A 22,200-nucleotide genomic window follows, 5' to 3' on the forward strand; every position below is an offset into this window, starting at 1 on the left:
TGAGTCATTTACTCTGTTTAATATTTCCCTTGTTTCAACGAATTGTTTACATTTGATTAAAATATTCCTCATAAAATAATAAAAGAGTAAACATCCTCTTGAAACGGAGGGAATAGAAAGGTTCCCGCTTTTCTTTCTATTGTGTCTTATTAAGATTCATAGTTCGGCTCTGTTCTTTTGGACTGAAACGGATCTCGATCTCGAATCGAATCGAATCGAACTTATAGGATCTCGAATCGAATCGAACTTATAGGATCTCGAATCGAATTTATAGGATCTCGAACTTTTCGAACTTATAAGATCTCGAATCGAATCGAACTTATAGGATCTCGAACGAATCGAACTTATAAGATTCGAATCGAATCGAACTTATAAGATCTGAACCGAACTTATAGAATCTGAACTCTGAATTTATAGGAACCGAATTTAAATTAACTTAATTTAATTTAACTTAACTATTATTATTATTGATGGGGCATATTCTGCACCGCTGACCAAGTCAACATATTGAACGAGGTCAAAGATATCCACAGCAAGCCAATGACTTAGACATCCCAATCGATGCGACCTTTCTACTGCCACTGGTCTCAGATGGCAACCTACCAAATGGGCACATACCCGCGTACTCATATCCAAGAACCCTCGGCATGGAGTCAACCAGGCTCGCCGGCCGGCCATAGGTCCCTCGGCCGAGGGTAGATCGCCTCTTTCCACCGGGCCACTTGGCCCACTTGGCCACTACGTGACAAAAGGTGAAAGTCTATAAATACTCCTCAATCCTCATTGAGGAAGGGATCCAGAATCTAACCTAAGAACCACTTAAATTGGTATTATCTCTCTCATCTCTCTATCATACACGTAATCAAGTTACATACTACTTAATCACAGTAAGTTCACTGACTTGAGCGTCGGAGTGAGTACGCTTGGCACAAAGCCAAGCCCTCAGTTTGCTCATTGTCGCAGGAGAGGCCGAGGAGAGCGGTCAAGGCTAGAAGAGGCAACCAAACCTTCGGCACCCCATCATCATCGACCTCGAAAAGCTTCAGTGCCTGCTTCTCGTCCTCATTAAGATAGACACTCCCGGCGTCCATCTTATTCTTGCCCTTGGGGATCATCTTCTCACGCTCCCCTTTGCTCTCGCACCGCAAGTTGACGCGATGCTCAAAAGACCGAGGCAACGGATAATCATCTGGGACCTCGACATACACCCACCGTTCCTTCCAGCCCTTGCAAGAGGTGAGCTTAGGCACGGTGAGAAAGCCCGGCTCGGTCCGGGACGCTATACCACCCCGCCACCTTGAACATTCATTCGAAGAAAATGAATTCGGCGGAATAAGTTCACCGTTGGGATCACCCCCCTGAAGCGACACAGCCACACGAAGCCGACTATAGTCCTAACGGCAAACGGGTGAAGCTGCGCCACTGCAACGTTCATCGCCTGTATTATGGTAGAGACGTAAATATTGAGAGGAAACCGGAGACCATACTCCAGGTGTCTCATATATACGCCGATGTGACCCGGAGGAGGGCAACAGACGGTCTGATCCTCTCTAGGGATGACGATGTTGTACCCCTTGCCAAAAAAGAAGTGCTCTTCGAAAAATTCAGAGCCAGAGCAGCGGGCGAGCTCATCGGTCCAAGCACGATTAGGGCCGATGGTACAGGCATCGTAATGATGCAAGACTGTCGCCCTCTCCGCACCGGAAGGATTCCTTTCCTCATCATCGTCATCATCCTCCCTTTGCTCCGTAACTCGCGGTCAACTTCGGGGAAGGAGACCTAGGGCCCCTCGACCTTAACGGAATTGCGGCTACCGCCTCCTCCTCATCAAAACGCGACGGGGAACCCACCGGCGCACGGGTACTGGGACCGGCGTCAGTAGAAGACATGGTTCACAACAATTACTTAAACAAAACAAAAAGTTGAAAAGGTTTTTTGGTTTACCTTGAAGAAAAGTGCTACGCCGACGTAAAAATTCTGAAGATCGGAAGAGAGGGAAAGACTTGGAATTTTGGAAAGAAGAAAATTTTTAGAATGAATGAAATTGTTAACCAATTTCACTTCAAAGATCTGGTATTTATAGGCAAAGGCCCATAAAGGAGGACCAATCAAAACGCAGCCCATGAAGCGTCAACCAATCAACGAAGAGACACATGTCGTGCATGCGTACACGGAATGTCAATCGACGCAACGGTTGAATGTCAATCAAAGCAACAAGAACAAGCGTCTTCAACACGCCCTTCATATCCCTTTGCCTATTCACCTTCCTCAAAGCAAAACTCCTAAAGTATCTATTCTCCGCAACACGACTAACCAAGCTAGGCAAAGACGGCCGGGGCAATCAAAAATACACCTAAGCACTCTCAACCTTGGGTCCGCCGCCCAAAGATCACCTTCTCTTCCACATTTTGATGTCCATTACACATCCATGTGCAGGGGGGATACGGTACGGCCCGTATGTAAGTAAGTCGAAGGAGAAAAAGCGGGCAGAAAATTTTCACTTGCACGTAATATACACTCAAAGATACATCGGAGCCCATACCACGGCATAGACTACGCTGGGGGCAAATTGATGGGGCATATTCTGCACCGCTGACCAAGTCAACATATTGAACGAGGTCAAAGATATCCACAGCAAGCCAATGACTTAGACATCCCAGTCGATGCAGCCTTTCGGCCTGCCAGCCTGGGTCTCGGCATGGCAACCTACCAGCCGGGGCACATACCCGCGTACTCATATCCAAGAACCCTCGGCATGGAGTCAACCGGGCTCGCGCCGCCATAGGTCCCTCGGCCGAGGGTAGATCGGTCTTTCCACCCGTGGGCCACTTGGCCCACTTGGCCACTACGTGACAAAAGGTGAAAGTCTATAAATACTCCTCAATCCTCATTGAGGAAGGGATCCAGAATCTAACCTAAGAACCACTTAAATTGGTATTATCTCTCTCATCTCTCTATCATACACGTAATCAAGTTACATACTACTTAATCACAGTAAGTTCACTGACTTGAGCGTCGGAGTGAGTACGCTTGGCACAAAGCCAAGCCCTCAGTTTGCTCATTGTCGCAGGAGAGGCCGAGGAGAGCGGTCAAGGCCGAGGGCAGTCGCCGGGAGTGTCTATCTTAATGAGGACGAGAAGCAGGCACTGAAGCTTTTCGAGGTCGATGATGATGGGGTGCCGAAGGTTTGGTTGCCCCCGACGCAAATCATCTTGATGGACGAGCCGCTTTGCTATGTCGGCCTCATACCGGCCCTAGCACAGGGTGAGTGGGGTCGGTGTGAGGCCCATTTCTGCTTTAATGTTTTTCGTTGTTTGTATCTTGACATGTCCCTTTGTCTAAGTTTTACTTTGTTTCTTTTACAGAGCACTTTGGTCCCGAACTGTCTGAGCAACTCCTCGAGAAGATGGGGCTGGACAAAGACGGAAACGTTAAGGAGAAGAATCCGAAGGTCGATGTGCATGACCGCCGTCCGTCGCCTACTGACCTAGGGGGGACGGTGACACGAGCCTGTACTGTGAGTACCACGGCCACACCGGTCACTTAACCAACGACTGCCGGCATTTGAAGAATGCCATTGAAGAGCTGATCCGAAAAGGGAGCCTCGGCAAGTATATTGCCGGAGGCCAAAAGACTAACACCGGTGGCTCAGATAAAAAATCTGTCTTTGAACGGATAGGGACAATTCATGTTGTCATCGGGGGAAACGAGAACGGCGGATCCGCTCGCGGACACAAACGGCACCTGAACGGACTGTACCAGGCCATCAACTTCGTGCCCACTACAGCGGCCCTGGCTTCCAACATCCCGAACATAACTATTGGGAAAGAGGACTACGAAGGAATCATCGCCCCACATAGCGACCCACTCGTAGTCCACTTAGACATAGCTAACCACCTGGTCATGAGATGCCTGATTGACACGGGTGCTTACACGAACATCATGTTCAGGGAGTGCTTTCTGGGGCTCGGCCTGAAAATCGCGGACCTTAGCCCATGCACCAACCCATTGTACGCCTTCTCCGGGCGGGCTTGGTCCCCCGGGGTCTATCAAGTTACCGGTGATGTTCGGCCAGTCCGACGCGGCCAAGAATGTGATGTCCGAGTTCGTGGTCATCGACGGCTCATCCGCATACAACGTTCTCATCGGTCGTATCACCCTGAGTGAGGTCGATGCTGTAATGTCCATCCGGGCCCTGACACTGATGTATATCTCGGACCGCGGGGAGGTTCATAAACTCGTCTCAAAGAACGAAAAAGACGAGGTGGTCAACGTCCAAATATCGGCCAGAGGATGCAACATGCAATCCTTCAAAGTGGCAAAGAAAGAGGAAAAAGGGAAGAACCCATCCTTAAGACAGGAGGACGAACCGATGAGCACCAACCACGTCGCCATGGTCGAAGGGGTTGAGACAGAACAGATAGAGATTGATCCAGACGCACTTTGATCGCTTTCGGTGTCGGCCTGGAACCAAAATTCGGGCCGATCTCCTAGACCCGCCGAGAAGGAACAAAGACGTCTTTGCGTACTCACCGCCGAGATGCCAGTGTAAGCCGAGAAGTCATCGTTCACAAGTGAACGTACTCCCAGCGCTCGCCCCGTGAAGCGAGAGGATGAGAAACTCCTCGGCCGAAAAGGAAGATGCCATCAAGGCCGAGGTTGATAAGTTGTTAGATGCAGGCTTTATCATCCCTTGTACATACCCTGAATGGCTAGCTAATGTTGTAATGGTTAAAAAGTCGTCAGGGGGGTGGAGGATGTGTGTTGATTTTACGCAACTTAATAAAGCATGCCCGAAAGATTGCTACCCCTTGCCTCGGATAGATAGTTTAATAGACGCAACGGCAGGCTACACAATCCGAGCTCGCCGACGCCTTTTCAGGATACCATCAGGTATTCATGGCAGAGGAAGACATGCCTAAATGCGCATTCATCACCATACACGGCACCTACATGTACAAGATGATGCCGTTTGGTTTGAAAAACGCCGGCGCGACTTACACAAGACTGGTGGACAAAGTGTTCCAAAATCAAAAAGGGCGAAACATTGAGGCTTACGTCGACGATGCTATTGTCAAGAGCAAGTCCGACGGCGAGCACCTAGCCGATTTACACGAGACATTTTGTTCACTAAGGAAATACAAGATGAAGCTTAACCCTACAAAGTGCAACTTCGGTGTCCGGGCCGGCAAATTCCTCGGCGTACTTGTTAGCGCCAGGGGAATTGATGCCAATCCAGAGAAAGTCCAAGCAATTCTAGACCTGCCGGAGCCGAGGAATCGCAAAGAGGTTATGATACTGACCGGGAGGATGGCGGCCCTTGCCCGTTTTATCTCTCGGTCAGCCGACAAGAGCACCCCATTCTTCAAAGTGCTAAAAGGGAATAAAGACTTCTGCTGGGGGGAGGAACAGAGCACGGCTTTCAAACAACTGAAGGCCCACCTGCAAACTCTCCCGACCCTGTCCGGCACCGACTGGGGAAACGCTATATCTATATTTAGCAAGAACCTCGGCCACGGTCGATCGTAATCGTCGGGAAGAAAACAAAGCAAAGACCCAATATACTTTATCAGCCATACACTGTTGCCCGCCGAGAGAAACTACCCGCTGATTGAAAAAGCAGCCTTTGCCGTGGTTGTTGCCGCAAGGAAGTTGAAACCCTACTTCGACGCACATCCCATGACGGTCTTAACCGACCAGCCGTTGGAAAAAGCATTGGAAAAATTCGAACATCGGGCAGACTTATCAAATGGGCGGTGGAGCTATCCGGCTTCGGCATTCAATACAAACCGAGGCCTTCGATAAAGGGGCGGCGGCGCGGCAGACTTCTTGGCCGAGTGCACGTATCGGAAGAGTCGTGTCCCGGCATGTGGGAGGTATATACCGATGGATCCTCCACAACGAATGGCTCGGGAGCCGGCATCCTTATCATCAGCCCAAACGGGGACGAGTTCGAGTACGCTTTGAAGTTTACCTTCTCGACCTCAAACAACGAATCCGAATATGAGGCGGTGATAACCGGAGTTGAGTTAGCGAGCGCCGGGCGTAACACATCATTTTGAAAATGACTCTCTCTTGGTGACTAACCAATACGAAGGAGAGTACGAAGCTCGGGACGATGGGATGGTAAGATACCTGGAAAAGGTAAAAGCCGAGACCTCAAAATTGAAGTCATTCAAAATGCGACACATCCCTGTGTCCGAGAACAACCGGCCGACGCTCTCTCAAAGCCGCGGTTCAACCATAAAGAATATCACCAACCGTCTTTGGTGGACATCAGAACGCTAAAAGCATTGACGAAACCATCGGCATGGTGTGCGACGTGGAAGCCGAGACGACATGGATGACTCCGATAAAGAGGTATAAATCGTCAAACGAATTACCTGGGGACCGCAACCTCTCGCAAAAGATAAAGAGGATCGCAGCCAGGTACTTGGTGTTTGAAGGAGAGTTATACAGGAGGTCCGTGACAAGGCCACTCTCGAAATGTGTCGGTCCGGCCGATGCAGAGCTAATTCGACAGAGATACACGAGGGCATCGTGGTCATCACATGGGGGCAAGAACACTAGCCCACAAAGCTCTCCGAGCCGGCGGCTTACGGCCCACCATGCTTGAAGATTCCGTAAACAAAACCAGAAAATGCAACAATCCGATGCACGCTCCGGTGATACACGCACCTTCCCGAGACTCGCAACAGTGCTTAATCCCCTTCCCTTTGCACAAAGTGGGGAATGGATCTACTAGGGCCATTTCCAACGGCATCCGGAGGAAGAAAGTTCCTAATCGTCGCCGTCGACTACTTCACCAAATGGGTTGAGGCCGTGGCGTTGTCTGCAAAAATCGCGCGGCCGTAAGAAAGGTGATCCGGGAAAATGTCATAACTCGCTTTGGGTTACCCAAGTCATGGTGTTCGACCATGGCCGAGAATTTTGGAGTGACACAATAATGAGCTGGTTGGAAGAACTCGGCATCAAATTTGCATACTCCTCCGTCCGCCACCCCGGAGCACGGACGGACAAAGTGAGGCGCCAATAAAACGATCCTCAACGGCTTGAAGAAGACAGTTGAAGACCTCAAGGGAAGATGGGCCGATGAGCTACCCGGCGTACTATGGTCCCTCCGGACCACGGAGAAAGAAGCAACGGGGTACAGTCCTTTTCACCTAGTCTACGGGTCCGGCGATCCCGCGATTGAAGCAACGGTGCCAACATTCGAACGGCCACTTTTAACCCGGATGAAAACGAGGAAGGCCTAAGAACCTCCCTGGACCTGGTCGAAGAAAGCCGAGATACAAAGACGCCTTAACTTAGCAAAGATATCGAGCCGAATGAAGAGGGCCTACAACCGAAGAGTCCACAAAAGGGACTTAAAAGTAGGAGATCTGGTCCTAAGGAAGTCAGCTGCCACCAACAAAGGAAACATCCATGGCAAGTTGACGGCCAACTGGGAGGGTCCCTACAAGGTAGTTGAAGAAATGAGGCCGGGTACATACCGGCTGACGGACATGGGAGATATACCTTTGATGAGCCATTGGAACACCGACAATCTCGTAAAATACTTTGTATAACAAATGAGTTGCCCAAAACAAATTGTTGGCACCCCAATGCATATTCATATCTAATGAGGAATCATCCAAGTTTTTCATCGAAGTGTTAATCCACCCCAATCAGAAGGCATACTAACATATGTACACAGCAGACAGAGCCAAAACCTCGATCATCCCGGCCTTTAACGGAGTGACGGGGGACGAGCCGTTATGCTAACATACGTTCAACGGCGGTCAAAACGTAAACTCCGTTGCCCCGTGAATCGGCCGGGAAGAGACGAGTGAAACGCGATCGCCTCGGCAAATTAAGACCGAGCTTAAAGACGTTAAACACCGTTGAGATACGCATTCTAACCGCTCGGCCAAGCCGAAGGTAAAAACGAAAAAGCGCTCAATTAATTAACGCAACTGCTCTCGGCAAATTAAGACCGAGCTTAAAGACGTTAAACACAGTTGAGATACGCATTCTAACTGCCTCGGCTAAAGCCAAAGGTAAAAGCGAAAAGCGCTCAATTAATTAACGCAAGAAGACAAGTGAAGGAATAAATCAAAAGGCCTCGGCCAAGCGGAGGCAAAGCAAGCAAAATCTCATTAAGGAAAAGATAACGAGGTTACAAGAAGGAGAAATACAGACGACGGCCGTCCCCTTTGGGATAAGCCAAGACTCTACCTACCAAGGTCTTACAAAATACAAAGAAAAGTAAAGCAAAAGGTTACGGACTGGTTCTTTGAAGCGCCAAAAGGATGGCAGGGAGAAAAGGCTTAATAGTTGGCCCCGAATAGCCGGCTATCCGAGACGCCGGTGAGCTCGGTGACGACCGCCCGTCTCCCTATGCCTGTTGCCGCTTGCCCTTACCGCCATCGCCAGCGTTACCCTCGGTGAGCGACTTAGATGCAATCTGGGCAGCCTTAGCATCCTCGGCTTTCTTGGCAACCTTAGCATCCTCAAATGCCTTTATCCGCCGCAGCCTTTCTTACCGCCTTAGCATCCTCACCGCCTTATCCGCCGCAGCTTTCTTAGTGCCTTAGCATCCTCAATGCCTTATCCGCCGCACTTTCTTAGTCGCCTTAGCATCCTCACCCTTCTCTCGCAAAGGCCGCCTTGGCGCGGTCGCCTCCTCCTCCTTCTTGGCCCTCGCATCCTCGGCAGCCTTATCCGCCGCAGCCTTCTCTTTAGCCTCGAGCCTATCGTCGAACAGCTCGTCAAATTTTGTCCACAGAAAGGAGCCATCCGGGTAGACCTCATCTATCACCTCCCTGAAAGCTTCTTCGGTCAGGTCCCTATACTGAGCACACATGCGAGGGAGAATCGTGCTTTGAAGTGTCTCAATATCCTTCTCCCTTTGGGCAAGGATAGCACTAGTCTCCCTATGCGACTCTGCTTGGAGCCGATACGCCCTTTTCGACTCCTCCCTTTGGGCGACAACAACGTCGTAGCCGCCCTTGTACCTGTCCCGTTCCTCCTTGACAGCGGCGGCAGAATCGCAGCCTCTACCTTGGCCTTCTCGGCCGACAGCAGCTTCTCAATTTCCTCGACCCGCGCTTGTGCGGCAAGGAGGTCATTCTTAGCCTTCCCGGCCACCCCCTTTGCGGCAACAACATCGAGCCTCAGCTGCTCTATCAACGGTCCCGTCTCGGCCAAAGCCTTTTCTTGCTCCCTAATACGAGAGCCGACCAGTTCAGACCAAATCCCAACCTTCTTGCTCAGCTTTGTACCCTCCGCTATGAGCCGGTCGTTGGATATCGACGCGAGTACGGAGTCGGCATTTTTCCCCGCCGTCTGCATGGGCCTCTTCTCAACTCGCCGCTCGAATTGGGACGGATGCGCCGGTTGATCTACAAAAATTCAACCAAAGAGTCCACGTCAACGTTCATGGACATACCAGAGAGCCGGTCATCGGGTATATCTAATGAGCCGGCAACTGAGCCGCAAGTTAGATCTGCACGGAGGGCTTGCTCTTCTTGGCCGGTTGACCCGTTTCCTCGGCGCTGGCATTAACATGAGCGACGGAAGCAGAAGCATCGGCGGCATGGGGAGATCTTTTCCTCTTACGCCTAAGCGGAGACCCCTCAGCATCGGAATCCTCTCCATCGACAATGTCAACGACCTCCACCTCTGGTTGAGGCGTAACTGAGGTTGACACCGTCGCCGCCGTAGACTTGGATTTTCGGACCCGGCGAGGCAAGGCAGCAGCTACCTTGGCCTGGGCCGCCGTCTCGTCCAAGCCCTTCAGGAGGTCAGTAGGCGACGGACGGCGGTCATGCACATCGACCTTCGGATTCTTCTCCTTAACGTTTCCGTCTTTGTCCAGCCCCATCTTCTCGAGGAGTTGCTCAGACAGTTCGGGACCAAAGTGCTCTGTAAAAGAAACAAAGTAAAACTTAGACAAAGGGACATGTCAAGATACAAACAACGAAAAACATTAAAGCAGAAATGGGCCTCACACCGACCCCACTCACCCTGTGCTAGGGCCGGTATGAGGCCGACATAGCAAAGCGGCTCGTCCATCAAGATGATTTGCGTCGGGGGCAACCAAACCTTCGGCACCCCATCATCATCGACCTCGAAAAGCTTCAGTGCCTGCTTCTCGTCCTCATTAAGATAGACACTCCCGGCGTCCATCTTATTCTTGCCCTTGGGGATCATCTTCTCACGCTCCCCTTTGCTCTCGCACGCAAGTTGACGCGATGCTCAAAAGACCGAGGCAACGGATAATCATCCGGGACCTCGACATACACCCACCGTTCCTTCCAGCCCTTGCAAGAGGTGAGCTTAGGCACGGTGAGAAAGCCCGGCTCGGTCCCCGGACGCTATACCACCCCGGCCACCTTGAACATTCATTCGAAGAAAATGAATTCGGCGGAATAAGTTCACCGTTGGGATCACCCCCCTGAAGCGACACAGCCACACGAAGCCGACTATAGTCCTAACGGCAAACGGGTGAAGCTGCGCCACTGCAACGTTCATCGCCTGTATTATGGTAGAGACGTAAATATTGAGAGGAAACCGGAGACCATACTCCAGGTGTCTCATATATACGCCGATGTGACCCGGAGGAGGGCAAAGACGGTCCGATCCTCTCTAGGGATGACGATGTTGTACCCCTTGCCAAAAAAGAAGTGCTCTTCGAAAAATTGAGCCGCAGCAGCGGCGGGCGAGCTCATCGGTCCAAGCACGATTAGGGCCGATGGTGGCTGTGCATCGTAATGATGCAAGATCGTCGCCTCTCCGCACCGGAAGGATTCCTTTCCTCATCATCGTCATCATCCTCCCACCTTTGCTCCGAACTCTGCGGTCAACTTTGGGGGAAGGAGACCTAGGGCCCTCGACCTTAACGGAATTGCGGCTACCGCCTCCTCCTCATCAAAACGCGACGGGGAACCCACCGGCGCACGGCATCGGGACCGGCGTCGTTAGAAGACATGGTTCACAACAATTACTTAAACAAAACAAAAAGTTGAAAAGGTTTTTTGGTTTACCTTGAAGAAAAGTGCTACGCCGACGTAAAAATTCTGAAGATCGGAAGAGAGGGAAAGACTTGGAATTTTGGAAAGAAGAAAATTTTTAGAATGAATGAAATTGTTAACCAATTTCACTTCAAAGATCTGGTATTTATAGGCAAAGGCCCATAAAGGAGGACCAATCAAAACGCAGCCCATGAAGCGTCAGCCAATCAACGAAGAGACACATGTCAGGCATGCGTACACGGAATGTCAATCGACGCAACAGTTGAATGTCAATCAAAGCAACAAGAACAAGCGTCTTCAACACGCCCCTTCATATCCCTTTGCCTATTCACCTTCCTCAGCAAAACTCCTAAAGTATCTATTCTCCGCCGGCAACACGACTAACCAAGCTAGGCAAAGACGGTCGGGGCAATCAAAAAAATACAGCACTCTCAACCTTGGGTCCGCCGGCCAAAGCATCACCTTCTCTTCCACATTTTGATGTCCATTACACATCCATGTGCAGGGGGGATACGGTACGGCCCTGTACGTAATAAGTCGAAGGAGAAAAAGCCGGGCAGAAAATTTTCACTTGCACAGAATATACACTCAGCATACATCGGAGCCCATACCACGGCATAGACTACGCTGGGGGCAAATTGATGGGGCATATTCTGCACCGCTGACCAAGTCAACATATTGAACGAGGTCAAAGATATCCACAGAAGCCAATGACTTAGACATCCCGGTCGATGCGCCTTTCGGCTGCCCGGCCACTGGGTCTCGGATGGCAACCTACCACCGGGGCACATACCCGCGTACTCATATCCAAGAACCCTCGGCATGGAGTCAACCAGGCTCGCCGGCCGGCCATAGGTCCCTCGGCCGAGGGTAGATCGATCTTTCCACCTTTGGGCCACTTGGCCCACTTGGCTACCACGTGACAAAAGGTGAAAGTCTATAAATACTCCTCAATCCTCATTGAGGAAGGGATCCAGAATCTAACCTAAGAACCACTTAAATTGGTATTATCTCTCTCATCTCTCTATCATACACGTAATCAAGTTACATACTACTTAATCACAGTAAGTTCACTGACTTGAGCGTCGGAGTGAGTACGCTTGGCACAAAGCCAAGCCCTCAGTTTGCTCATTGTCGCAGGAGAGGCCGAGGAGAGCGGTCAAGGCTAGAAGAGGCATTATTCGACAAAGCTAGCGTGGTAAACAAACCTGCTTCGGAATTCATACGCGGAACAATTATTATTATTATTATTATTTTATTATTATTATTATTGTTGTTGTTGTTGTTGTTGTTGTTGTTGTTGTTGATGATGTTATTGTTATTATTATTATTATTATTATTATTATTATTATTATTATTATTGAAAAACGCAATTTTTTATTGAGATAAAATAATTTTTTACAAGAAATTTGTGGGCAGCCAAGAGAGAACATTGATAAGAAAATATAATTTAAAGTACAAGGTAAGATAATAACATTTTTTCGCTTTATGTACATCGGTTTTTAAAAATAATACTCCGTGTATAACATTTATGACAAAAGATTAAAAAAACCCTTGTCCCCTGCCATTTTCCAGCAACTTTCTCCATGTTTCTATTAAATTAATAAATCCAAAAGATTAAAAAAACCCAAAACTCTAAAATAAGAGGATTTTACATCATGAAACGGTCCACTTTTATAAAAAAAAAATATTCATTTAGTGCTAATAAATGACAGTTTAAACAATTAAAAGATCATCAATTACTCCGTATAAAATAAGGCGGTCTATTTCTAATAAAAGAAACTATTCATTTAATATTAATAAATGAGTTGCTATTTTATACAGTGAGACCTTCTCATGCAATAATTATTGTTAAAAGTTTATCTTCCGCTATATAACCGACTTATTTTATAAGTTGGTGATAATAAACTATACACAAATTCTCATCTGTGATGGACACTTTTCGTTACAAGCTTGTGACCTCTTTCACAAACTGCAACGTAGAGGTGACAAATGGGTCAATCGGGCCGGTATGGGTCGGGTCATTTCAGTTCAATTTCGGGTTTCAGTTCAATTTCGGGTCACTTTCGGGTATGGGTCATTTTGGGTCGGGTTGCTTTCGGGTTAATTGTTAAAACACTTTAGTTAGTACTATTTTAATTAAAAAATACAATTTTGTAAATTTAACTATTTATTAAGAATGGTTGTAACCAATGGAACACAATTTTGATGTATATAACATTAATATGACATATTACTTGTCGTTTCCGGTCATTTTTGGTCATTTTGGATCGGATCAATTATGAGTCGGGCTTTTCCGAGTTGGGTCATCTTGGATCGGGTCAATCAAGATTCGGGTAGGATTTCAGATCATATTGAGATCAAGCAATTTCGGATCTTGGATTAGCCTTATAATATCGGTCATTGCTGCAAGTGGGAGAGAGCAACGTGTTATTTATAACAAAAAAAAAAAAAACGCTCCAAAACCACAAGTCCATTAATGAAATCAACACAGGTTACACACAGCTGCTAGCAGCCTATCCTCCTATTGGCGTCCTATTATATTAACAACATGTGGTGGTACACTAGTACTACATTAGTACCTACCAAGTCTATTTAATTTTCTTACACTCTTATTACTTCCTTCACATTTCACATGCCAACAACAAACAAAATGAACATGTTTACTACTACTACTATTACATCACTTACATTTTCCTTAATTCTCCTACTTTCATTATCCCCTTCCCCTTGCACTGCCCAAAACGCCACCCTCCCTCCGCCTATCTACGTCTTCGGCGACTCCCTTTACGATGGTGGCATGACGCTTTTTAATGGCGTTGCCGGTGCTGGTGCCGAGTTTTGGCCTTATGGCGAAACCTTCTTTAAGAAACCCGTTGGTCGCTACTGTGATGGCCGTGTCATCCCCGATTTCTTAGGTAATATTTTTATTCTAAAACCTTTCGTGTTTCAAACACTATACCAGAATTAAGAAGTAAGTGCTTTTACTTCGTTTCGCACTTACTTCTTAATTCTCGGAATGTATTTGTGAATATTTCTCATTTTATTCACAAATACCTTCCGCATTCTACCCAATATATTATCCCTCCATTATATTATTCTTTACGATAATTAAGTATTGGTATTTCAATCCTTACTTGTTAATATTTGGAAGGCATTTGTGCATGCGATGGAGTGAATAAAATCGTTAATCTAAATTTGTAATTTATGCAGCTAGATATGCGGGTTTACCATTTCCAGAACCGTATTTGAAACCCGGGTTAACCGATTACTCGAAAGGGATTAACTTTGCATCAGCTGGAGCTTGCGTGCTCATTCAACTCCGCCCTTCAACAGTATGCACTTAATCTCACTTTCTTCTTCATCTTACGTGTACGATTAATCTACCATATTTGCTCAATTGGGACATGAATTGACCACAATTTACTCAATGATTAATGTTAAGGATTAGGTGTGTTCATTAACATTAATTAATTATGGCGATTAATCAAAATCTGCTTATTTTGATGCTACTAGTTTACTGTTTAGATTTCTCTTTACTCAACAAGTGGGTAAAACTCGTGCTTGATCTTGGAGTAAATAATAAGTTGGTCGGGATTTTAACTATAAACTTTGTAGATGAATATACATTTAGTTAAGGGTGTCGTCTGATAATTTTACACTGTAATATGAAACACTAGCGGGGTTCTCCACTAGTCAAAATGCTTGAATTTTATTTTTTGAAAACCGTCCGGACAAAAGCGTCGTATTAGGATGTAAATACCAAATTATACTCTCGGTATTAAGTAATACTCCATGAATTATAAAAAGTTAATACAAAATTTTACTAAGTGTGAAAATGAAAGTATGCATTTATTATAGGTGATGCAAGATCACAGGTTAATACTGAGAATCGGTGCATTGATGGACAGTAACATGGGCAAAAATCTTTTGTAAACTTTAAAAAAATGAAATAAAAACAAAGTCACTACTTTAGGCATGTTCCATAATTCAGTTCATGTCTTCGTTACCTTACTTTGGTCTATAGCTAGCTGGCATTAGTGGTGAATATGATAAAGAAATTGAGTATCTGATTTGATTTATTGTGCACATAGTGATAGTCTTCCTTTTTCTATAGTATCAACTATCAACTACCCATTATCAAGTTTAGGTCATACTTTAATGAATCACAAGTTTTCGATCGTGATGTTTCAAACCCGGTTTAAATATTGATATTATGGAAATGTGTTGTGAGATGTCTCTAGAACCCCTTTTTGTCGCCAGCAATTAGAATAGTTGTGATTCTGTGAATGAATAGTGTGGAATGTAAATTTAAGATTTGATAAAATTGGATTTGCAAGATTTAAGTTTACACAAAAATTTATATGATGTGTGAACAAGTGAATTATGGTATAGCCCGAGTTGATGAACTTAAAACTGAGCCAAATGATCGAACAAATTGATTATAGATAACGATACATGTGATGAGGATTGAGGGGTACTATGAATATGACACTTGACCATGCATGTAAATACGGAAATAACGGAGTATGTCACATTTGACTATGTAAGTGTTCCACATCGACAAAAAAAGGCTCATCTACTGTGAATATTGGTTTTATGATGGAACATTGTATACTAACGAAGTGGATTCTTTCTCCTCTTGATGATGGCTTAATGTTGTTTCAATTAACAATGAGTTTTATTTTAATTAGTTTTTTTTTTTTTTGTTGTTGTTGTTTAGATAAACTTGAAGAAGCAAATAAATTATTTTCTGAAGATGATCCCTCAACTAAAGAGGCAAGTAGGGGAGGCAGAAGCTACTAGACTGTTGTCCAAAGCAGTGTATTTGTTCAACATTGCAGGAAATGACTATGTTACTCTTTTTCAGAATAATCTCAAAAAGACAATCTCTGATGATCAGAAGACTTCATTTATGAACCAAATACTTGGCAACATCACTATTCACATTAAGGTAATATAATAGCAGGATCCCTGTTTTAGTTTTAAAAGAGTCCCGGCACGGTCCACTGGTCACATGTTAGAAAAACGTAAAAAATCAGAGTACTTGGTAGTTGGTACATATGGTAAGATATGTTACTATCGAGTGTGTTACCGTTTACAATTTGAAGGGGCAAATGCCAAATGGGCAATTAAATTGGTTTAAGACGGTTTAGGCCACATTGGAATTGGTTTAAGTCTGGTCTACATAATTCTTTGAGTTGTCATGGGTCACGGGATCAGGTCCCTAGTGACCTCGAGTCGATTTAAGTTCAAGGTTGGTTAGACTAGTGTGCTACCTAGGATTGTTGGTACATGGATCTAATTAAGTGTGGATTTCCTGCAATTTGCGGGAGTTATTGAGGCATTGGGGGTAATGATGTTTAATATTGATTCAGACTATTTACGACCAAGGAGGAAGGAAATTCGCATTCCAAAACGTGGGTCCACTAGGATGCATGCCATCAATGAAGTACATGCTAGGATTTAGAGGGACTTGCATGAAGGAACCACAAGATTTAGCAAGGATGCACAATGCTGCTTTTATTGAACATGCCAAGAACATGCAGAGCCAATTTCCAGGATTCGAGTATTCAATATACGATTTCTTCACGTCATTAGCGACTCGTGTCGGAAATGGCCCGCAGTACGGTACGTTCATCTTCTTCTTATGATATATACACTTCACTTTACAATAACTTGCGCTGATTCCCCTAGCTTGCTTAATTCAATTATTTTTTAAAGCTTACAAGTCAAGCTGTCATGAAGGTGGCTTTTTTATGTCCCCTTTCCTTCTTGGCCTTCATCATGTGTCCCTTTTGTGTAGGACTTCCTGGAATAAACTGTTCGACTTTTACGGAATTAGAGAATCGGTTAAAGGCGAAGCTAGAGTTAACATTTCGTCTACGAAAGAATGACCAATTATACCGGTGTCCACTTTATTTATAGTCGATATTCAAATTAACTGATAAATCAATAACCTATCAATGGTCAAGTAAATAATGTTTCTACTCCAATTTGAGCATATTTAATCATTTCACCTCGTAACAAATCGAGTGTAAAAATATCATGATTAAGAAGTAGATGATCCTTAGTTATACTTCTTAGTATGTTTTTGCTAACAACTATTCTTGCTTGTGACGTAAAGTAAGTAACTTGTGACATCTCACAACCACCTCCCATTTCCACATTATTTTAACCAGTTGTGAGACGTAATTCGTCGTAAATAAGAATATGTGTTTGACTAAACAGTGCATGCATGTTTTTCTTGTCCGACAATTTGAAGGTAGGCCCTAGTTTACAGCACTTACATGATGCCAATTCCAGAAAATTAGCCACTGCACTATTTGTGTACTAAAATACACAATGTACCTATAGCACATTACCTTAGGGTCCACCAAATGTGCAAAAATGGCGATTGTGAAATAATGTGGCTGGAATTAGCTGAATGCATTAAACTCATGCAAATAGTTCTCAATTGACAGTTTATATTCACATTTTTGGAGTTTTCTTAGCTTTTGTATAATTTGATGGTTGCTTGTCTATTGAGATTGCATTAATTTCCACATGTAAGGACAACCAAATTCTTCTTTCCTTCTTGTATGAGTAATAGAGGTCGAATGTACACCGCCTTACTTTGTTTAAGTCGTATGTATACATAAACGTAAATACAACTCTAGATGATTAGTTCTTCGATCAGATAGGAAAATGTATCTGCATGCATGCGCGAGTTACTGAAATTCAGTATCACTTTTTCTCACATACGGAGTACATTTTATATTCTTTCACTTGTCTATGAGGTCTACGTGATATATGTCAGTCGGTCGTACCAAAGTTAAATTTAGTTCGTTTCAAAATGCTTTTAGAATTGAATCCGAGTCCATACGAGCATTTGCTACTGTTATACCTAACTTCATCGGTTTTAATAAAACTAAATTACGACGTTGTGAGTGTGAATTAAATCGAGAAATTGGTGACGATGACAGGATTCAAGGAGAGCCAAACAGGGTGTTGCGGAAGTGGAATATATCATGGTGACTTCACTTGCCAAAAGAAAGACAAGAGCTTCTCAGTTTGTAGTAACCCCAACGATTACTTATGGTTCGATGCTGCCCACACGACGGATAAGGCTAACCAGCAGTTTGCTAAGGAATTCTGGGCTGCTTCATCCCCAGTTGTTGCTCCTAATAATTTGCAGACTTTATTTGCACTTTGATCATCATCAAATTTACACTCTATTTTTGGATGCATGAATGGGCGGCCTTAACTCCTGACACTCTTTAATAAGTGTGTGAAAAGGATGATCTTTGAAGAGTGTTGAGGTGGTTAAATTTAATTACATTTATTTGTTTTTTATTATTACTTGGGGATTACAAAATAAAATAAAATAAAATACTTGTATTTAGGTTAAAAAATAGCTAGGGAGGGGAGGTGTTAACTGGAAATTAAACAAAATTATAGCATTGTTGATTAAAACTTGTAATCGGCAAATTAAGCTTATCATACTCCGACTCTTCTTATTCCCTCGGATTGCATTGTTGAAGTTGAAACCACCGGATGTTGTGGTTGGTGACGGAACTTGTAATGTGTCCATAGCAACTATTAGGACCTCTATCTTTTGTTAAATGCCCCCAACAGTCAACAAATCCTTCTGAGACGGATGGACAAACTCATTACCGCAGAAACGGCAGCCACGAACATCATCTACAACCCAGATAGAAAAACACAAGAAAAATGTCAGGACTTTTCTATTTGAGCATATACGAAACCAAGGAACCACTAACATACTGCGTGCAAAACGAAGTAAGAAAGTCGACAAAGATAATCTAGCCAGAGCATATAGCAAAAAGAGAGAGTCAGACCACATACCATGGTCCAAAATGCAACACAAAGTGACTGTAATGGCATTTTCTACTTCAGCAAAGAAGAGGCACTGCTGCGAGGCTTTTTTGGAGCGTGCTATGAAGTTGCAATGAAAATAACAACCGTTTCCGAGGTCTATTTTCTGACTTCCCAGTACTTGTTCAACCATATAATCAGTCTAAACAACACAACAGATCAAAAACATAAGAAAAGAATTATTATTGATAACAAAATACGTACCTTTATTTTAGCTTTATTTTAACCTTGAATTTCAAATTGAAGCATGCCAAACCTCTAGTTGCCATTCTCAGATCGCGACCATTTAATAGCTCATCTTCTTCCTCCTCCCACTTTTCGTACCTTTTCCTCCACATCTCCTCTTGATTAGGCACAGGAGATGACTCCAAGTCTTGCTTACTGAAACAATGAGATAACTTTAATTTTTTTTTTTTTTTTTTTTTTTTTTTTTTTTAATTTTTAAAACACAGCATATAATAGGAGAAGAATAGATAATATTATTAGCACATACCGCCATGGTGGTGTTGGCAAATAACTACCCTCAGGAAGCCTCCTCCTCAAAGGACGCTTCCTCATCATCCCTAAGGCTGCTCTATCACTTGATCGTCTACACAAAACAAACAAACAAACAAACAAACAAACGCAATTCTTAGGCAGTATCATCGAAATTGTATAGTTAGTTGAATTAGTTGGGAAATGAATAGAGTATAGAATATTATTGACGAAATTATACAATTTTGATAATATTAAGGTTAACTTACGCCATATGTAGCGTTAGTTCTTTTTCGATAGCAATGCTACCGATGCGGGGGTCAGAATCATGGGAGTAAGGCTCGACACCGTAAGTGAAACGGAGATTTGGAGAAATAATGTCGTCGTCATTCTTACGCGTGGACTCGACGAGACGGCTAAAATCTCCTTGTGTGGGGAGACCATACATCTCCTGCACCACCTCGCTATCAACTGGGTGATAATACAGAGCTCTTTTCCCAAAGGGGATACCATCATTACCATCACCATCGACATACGTAGACGATGATTCTGTGATTGAGACTTTATTCTTGAAAGAGGAGGACAACGAACCACCACCATTACATCCGCCGTCTTCTTCCATCTTCAAATACACAATTTCGTAAATATTCTAAGGATTTTATTTTATCTTTTAGTAATATTGCATATATAGTCTTGTTATTCTAAGTTTCCTAATTGTGTTATATACACTTATAGCTTGTATAACTCAAGTATTAGGGTTCTATTGTATTAATTGTATAAATACTCATTGACTAATACTCATGCAATTCTTAATAATACAAATAATTTAGTTACATTTAGGGGGCGTTTGGTATTGGAAAGGGAAAGAGAATGAGATTAGGAAAGGGAAATAAGGGGTAAGGTATAGAATTCCCTTGAATTAAACTTGTTGTTTGGTTGTGATTATGTAAGGGAATGGTTTATCCCCTTATTCCCTTTGTGGTTGTTTGGTTGTTAAAGAAAAGAATCAATCTAATATTACGGTTTTTTCTTCTAAACAGTTTTTTTTACGACTTCCCAATTATTTTTCGTGGCCATTTTTTTTCTACCCTTTTTTTGTGATTTTTTTTTCCTTTTTTCCAACAACTTTTTTTTTCTTTTATCTTATTCAATAATTTTTTGTTATGCAACCTTTTTCAAGTAAACATATTTTTTTAACACAACTTTTTTTCGAGATAACTTTATTCATCAATGTTCCACGATCAATACGAAGAAAGTTTCTACACATAGTGTCACTTTCCCTAATCATTCTATTCAAGTTATACATTCTTCGTTTTCTTCTAGTTCGTTTATCTAATGTTAAATATTGAGAGTCATGTATGCTCTTCCTAATGGTATACCACATCAAATGTAGCAATACAACACACTTTATTATGATAATAACATATTGTATAAAGTCCAAATTTCTCTTCCTTCTCAAAGAAAGATCACTACGAGCCATTTCTGTAAACAAAAAAACATGAACAATACCATATCATTTGTCTAACACATACCCACAACTATATTTATTTACAAAAAAAAACTCATTGTAGCTAACATAAAGTAGAAAAAAATGGAAGAACAATAATGTAAGGCTTGACATGTTATTTTACTACATATCCGCACAGTTATATAATATAAGATGATGAATATGTTGTGTCTCAAAAAGGTGTATACCACCTATATTGAAACTGGGCAATCATACTGCAAGTGCACAAAATTTTAATATACGTACGATCATTGTAAGTGAATAATTTAATTATCACTTGCATGTTCATAGGTCAATCTTGACGGCTAAACGTAGCATTATAATGTTCCATTAAAAATTGAGAGCAAATTTTCTTTATGGCCATGAGACGGAGGAATATTTGAAGTAAAAAATTGAACAATAAGAACCCAAAATTAGAAAAACTGAACAATAAGAACCCTAAATAAGAATAATTGAACAATAAAAATCCTAAATTAAACATGAATAATCTATACATACAAAATCAAAGATTAAAAATAAAAAACGAAATATAAAAGGATGAATTTTGTAGAGAGAAAAGAGGACAAACATTCAAGATATAACGGAGAAGAGGCGGCAGTGAGGGCGGCGAGGGCAGGTGACGGCAGGCGGCAGTGAGGGCGGCGACGGCAGGCGGCGTTGAGGTTGACGGCAGTGTTGGGGTTTTTTTTTTTTTTTGAAAGGTTACGTTGTTTTGTTTTTTTTGGTGAAGGGAGAAAAAAAGATGGGTAAGGAAGGGAATGAAAATCTAAACCTTGGGGGGGTGAGTGGTATCAGTTTAGAATTATTAGGAGGTTTGTTAATAGGATAGATGGGTAAAGGGTATCATTAATTTGTTTTTTATTACTTGGGAATAATTTAGTAATATTGCAAAGTCGACTTGTACTCACCAAATATGATCAAACTAAAGGTTGTGGTAAACCTAAAGGTTGTTTATTTATACTCATTGACTAATTAATACTCATATTAAAATACTTATATTGTAAATATTATAAATAATTAAAATACTTATATCTAGGGAGGTGAAAAATGGAAATTTAAGTTTGTAATTAGCAAAACTAAAGGTTGTTTGATGTTGAATAGAACTTGTAATCACCAAATATGATCAAATTTAACGCAAATGCTTTGTTGTTAGCTTGTATTTGTTTAATTTAAGATCTTGACACTCAACATGAGTTCACACACCATAAATATCTCCTTTTAAGTCAAAATAAGGTAATATGGTAAGTTGAGTTAACCTCGAATTTGTTATGTCATCCAGAGTTCCTCACAATTATCAAATTAAACCTACTCTCATATTATGAGACC

The 22,200-nt window shown here is 43.3% G+C and overlaps 2 protein-coding genes across 2 annotated transcripts; one reads left to right on the forward strand and one right to left on the reverse strand.

Annotated features, from left to right (window-relative positions):
• Positions 1-13,484: 13,484 nt before the first annotated feature.
• LOC141613368 (GDSL lipase-like) lies at positions 13,485-18,346 on the forward strand. Its single transcript, XM_074432102.1, has 5 exons — positions 13,485-13,933; positions 14,229-14,350; positions 15,739-15,969; positions 16,394-16,646; positions 17,981-18,346. The coding sequence occupies exons 1-5, from the start codon at positions 13,651-13,653 to the stop codon at positions 18,208-18,210; spliced, it is 1,119 nt and encodes a 372-aa protein (XP_074288203.1). The 5' UTR covers positions 13,485-13,650; the 3' UTR covers positions 18,211-18,346.
• Positions 18,347-18,572: 226 nt separating this feature from the next.
• On the reverse strand, positions 18,573-19,998 carry LOC141613376 (uncharacterized). Its single transcript, XM_074432108.1, has 5 exons — positions 19,637-19,998; positions 19,387-19,482; positions 19,121-19,274; positions 18,864-19,035; positions 18,573-18,698 (listed from the first exon to the last, which is right to left on the reverse strand). Exons 1-5 carry the CDS (start codon positions 19,987-19,989, stop codon positions 18,616-18,618), a joined length of 858 nt encoding a protein of 285 aa, XP_074288209.1. The 5' UTR covers positions 19,990-19,998; the 3' UTR covers positions 18,573-18,615.
• Between the last annotated feature and the right edge of the window lie 2,202 nt (positions 19,999-22,200).

Source organism: Silene latifolia, chromosome 1 (assembly GCF_048544455.1).
Source record: "Silene latifolia isolate original U9 population chromosome 1, ASM4854445v1, whole genome shotgun sequence".
Lineage (NCBI taxonomy): Eukaryota > Viridiplantae > Streptophyta > Magnoliopsida > Caryophyllales > Caryophyllaceae > Silene > Silene latifolia.

Coding starts and splice junctions, on each gene's coding strand:
- LOC141613368 (XM_074432102.1), top strand. CDS start 13,651: ATGCCAACAACAAACAAAATGAACATGTTTACTACTACTACTATTACA. Junction 13,934..14,228: donor TGTCATCCCCGATTTCTTAG/GTAATATTTTTA, acceptor TAATTTATGCAG/CTAGATATGCGGGTTTACCA. Junction 16,647..17,980: donor CGGAAATGGCCCGCAGTACG/GTACGTTCATCT, acceptor TGACGATGACAG/GATTCAAGGAGAGCCAAACA.
- LOC141613376 (XM_074432108.1), bottom strand. CDS start 19,989: ATGGAAGAAGACGGCGGATGTAATGGTGGTGGTTCGTTGTCCTCCTCT. Junction 19,275..19,386: donor TTGCCAACACCACCATGGCG/GTATGTGCTAAT, acceptor TCATTGTTTCAG/TAAGCAAGACTTGGAGTCAT. Junction 19,036..19,120: donor GCTTCAATTTGAAATTCAAG/GTTAAAATAAAG, acceptor TGTGTTGTTTAG/ACTGATTATATGGTTGAACA.